The sequence below is a fragment of the Cynara cardunculus genome (genome assembly GCF_001531365.2).
Source record: "Cynara cardunculus var. scolymus isolate 2C chromosome LG 7, CcrdV1, whole genome shotgun sequence".
Taxonomy (NCBI): domain Eukaryota; kingdom Viridiplantae; phylum Streptophyta; class Magnoliopsida; order Asterales; family Asteraceae; genus Cynara; species Cynara cardunculus.
Window position 1 is genome coordinate 364,208 of NC_037534.1, and position 2,478 is coordinate 366,685.

Here is a 2,478-nt window from a genome sequence, read left to right on the forward strand (position 1 = left end):
ACCCCCCTTCTCTCTCTATATATATACACATGCATACACACATATATGGGGCCATATAATCAGTAGTTTACCAGTGTGTCTAGAGCGATCTTTATACCCTTGGGCGTATAACCAGTCATGGCACCTTCTACAAGCGTCTACAGGAATAAGAAGACATTTTAGAACATAAAGTCCAAATGATACAAGCATATGGACAAAATTTTCCAGATACGACGACGTAATATGGTTCATGTTTAAGAACTTAAAGGTAATGCAAGTTCAGAGAGCAAACGAGTTAATTAATGATGATATTAATGGGGTTGACAGCCGGAATTGCAACTCCGGCTGAACATATACTGCTAATCTTAATGATTGAAGCTAAGCTCAAGTAAACCATCAACAAATGAGAAACCAAAAATGATTTTTCAAGCTTAAAGATAGCTGTTTACCAGGTCATGCAAATAGATACTCCTTTCGTCCCAAGATAAATGTCCACAATGAAAAACGCGCACAGTTTTAGAAATATGTAATTATTACTCCTAAATGAATTAGATGACAATTTTTCCCTTAATAATAGATGGAGTAATGAATTTCCCATCTCATAATTAAGGGTAGAATAGGTTTTGGGACAAACTAAAATAGAAATATGGACATTTATTTTGAGAGAGGGAGTAAAACAAAGCTCTAAATCCTTGACGTGTGTTCACAGAAGGTTAGGAGTCCTGAGGAATAGATGGAAAGGCTGCCAGCCGGCTGTTTTTAAATGCACTGTTTTTTCATAATATCTTACCAGAACGGAATATTGACATGTTTATAAACTATGGGAGAAATTCATACCGACTTTGCACCCTAGAATTATAGTAGTTAACTGCTTATGTAGCATTACTGACAATCCCAGCCTTAGACATTGACGAGTGATTGACATATTTAAATCTTATTGCTAGAACATCGTGTATAAATGATTGCTAGTACTAGTGGATTCTATTCATCTCTGAGAGTCAAAAGCTACACAATTCTCTTTTGATTTCAGAAAGACAAGTTGCCAGCAGTTCAAAACAATTTAGCAAAGACTGCAATCCAGGGTCACCCATTCTAGGATATATTTATATATAGACCAATAATCATTTACAAACCCGATAAATTTACAAACTTATGAACCAGTTTTCATGTGTATATGAAACATGTGTGAAAATGCAGTGTTTATACAGTGTTGTTTTATATGTGACACGTTAAGGAGCATTTTGCGTGTGGAGAAAGAAGTCGTGAATATTTCACATATGAAACATCAATGTATAAAAACTGAGTTTTAACACGTATGAGAACTGGTTTGAAAGTTTGTAACATTTATTGGGTTTGTAAAAGAATGGGCTCTATGTGTGTATATAAGCCTTGTGCTTGGAGGTATAACCTACCGTCTATAGTGAATAATGATCCTGAAAAGTGTATATACTTACACACACAATACATGGTTCATATAGAAACCAAAATTATTTGCATGAATGACATTGTTCTGGTATATGAGAAACCCTTGTTTATGTATTGAACATAGTACAAGTCTAACTAAAGGAGTCTAATCAATTATGCCCACACTCCTCAACTAAACATAATCCTAAACTTACGGTGTAAAGCTCTGGTATAGGCGGGTTGCCTGAGCTCATGTATTCTTCAAAGACTTTGTGCCCACGATCAATGTCTCCGGAATTCAGGTAACACCTGGATGTCAATAATTATAAAATAAAACAAATTCAGCATTTTCATCATGCATGGATTCTGGAAAACAGACGGACTTAAAAACCAAACTAAACAAACCTAGTAGATCCCACAACAGTACGGTTTCGGGAGGGTAAATTGTACACAGACCATTCACCCCAAGGGGTACAGAGGCAATTTCTGTGAATATCCCCGACTTGCAAAAAAAATAATTTATGCAAAATAAAGGTTTTGCAAAATCATTTTGAAATTGTTACCCATATGTGGAAAAACGATAAATGAAGTTTGAAAGAGTTAAACAAAGAGCAATTAGAGCTAGTACTCGGAATAAACATGATGAATAAAGATTGAACAAGGGTGTTAAAAACATAAGAAGAAGTACCAGACAACTAAGCAGCCTAACACATATGGTAACAGAAAGCCCTAACCTGGCTAAACTAGCACAAAAGCTACTGCAGGCTACCCCCACCCACCAAAAAAGAGGTACAGAGGCAATTTCTGTGAAGATCCCCGACATGTGAAAAAAATATTTTATGCAAAAAAAGGCTTTGCAAAAGAAATTTGAAATTGTTACCCAACAATATGTCAAAAAACAATAAATGAAGTTTAAAAGAGTTAAATGAAGAACAGTTAGAGCTAGCACTCACAATAAACATGATGAAAAAAGATTGAACAAGGGCATTAAAAACATAAGCAGAAGTACCAGACAACTAAGCAGCTTAGCACGTAAGGTAACAGAAAGCCCTAACCTGGCAACTCACACAAAAGCTACTCCAGGCTCTCCCCCCC

General features: G+C 35.8%; 1 protein-coding gene across 1 annotated transcript in view; it reads right to left on the bottom strand.

Moving 5' to 3' along the window:
* Positions 1-2,478, bottom strand: part of LOC112515888 (pentatricopeptide repeat-containing protein At4g35850, mitochondrial) — a 7,963-nt gene that overhangs the window by 1,338 nt on the left and 4,147 nt on the right. The window contains exons 9-10 of the mRNA XM_025122849.1: positions 1,599-1,692; positions 72-137 (exon numbers count right to left, since the gene is read on the bottom strand). Coding sequence (XP_024978617.1) covers positions 72-137; positions 1,599-1,692 — 160 coding nt within the window. The remainder of the gene's footprint in view (positions 1-71; positions 138-1,598; positions 1,693-2,478) is intronic.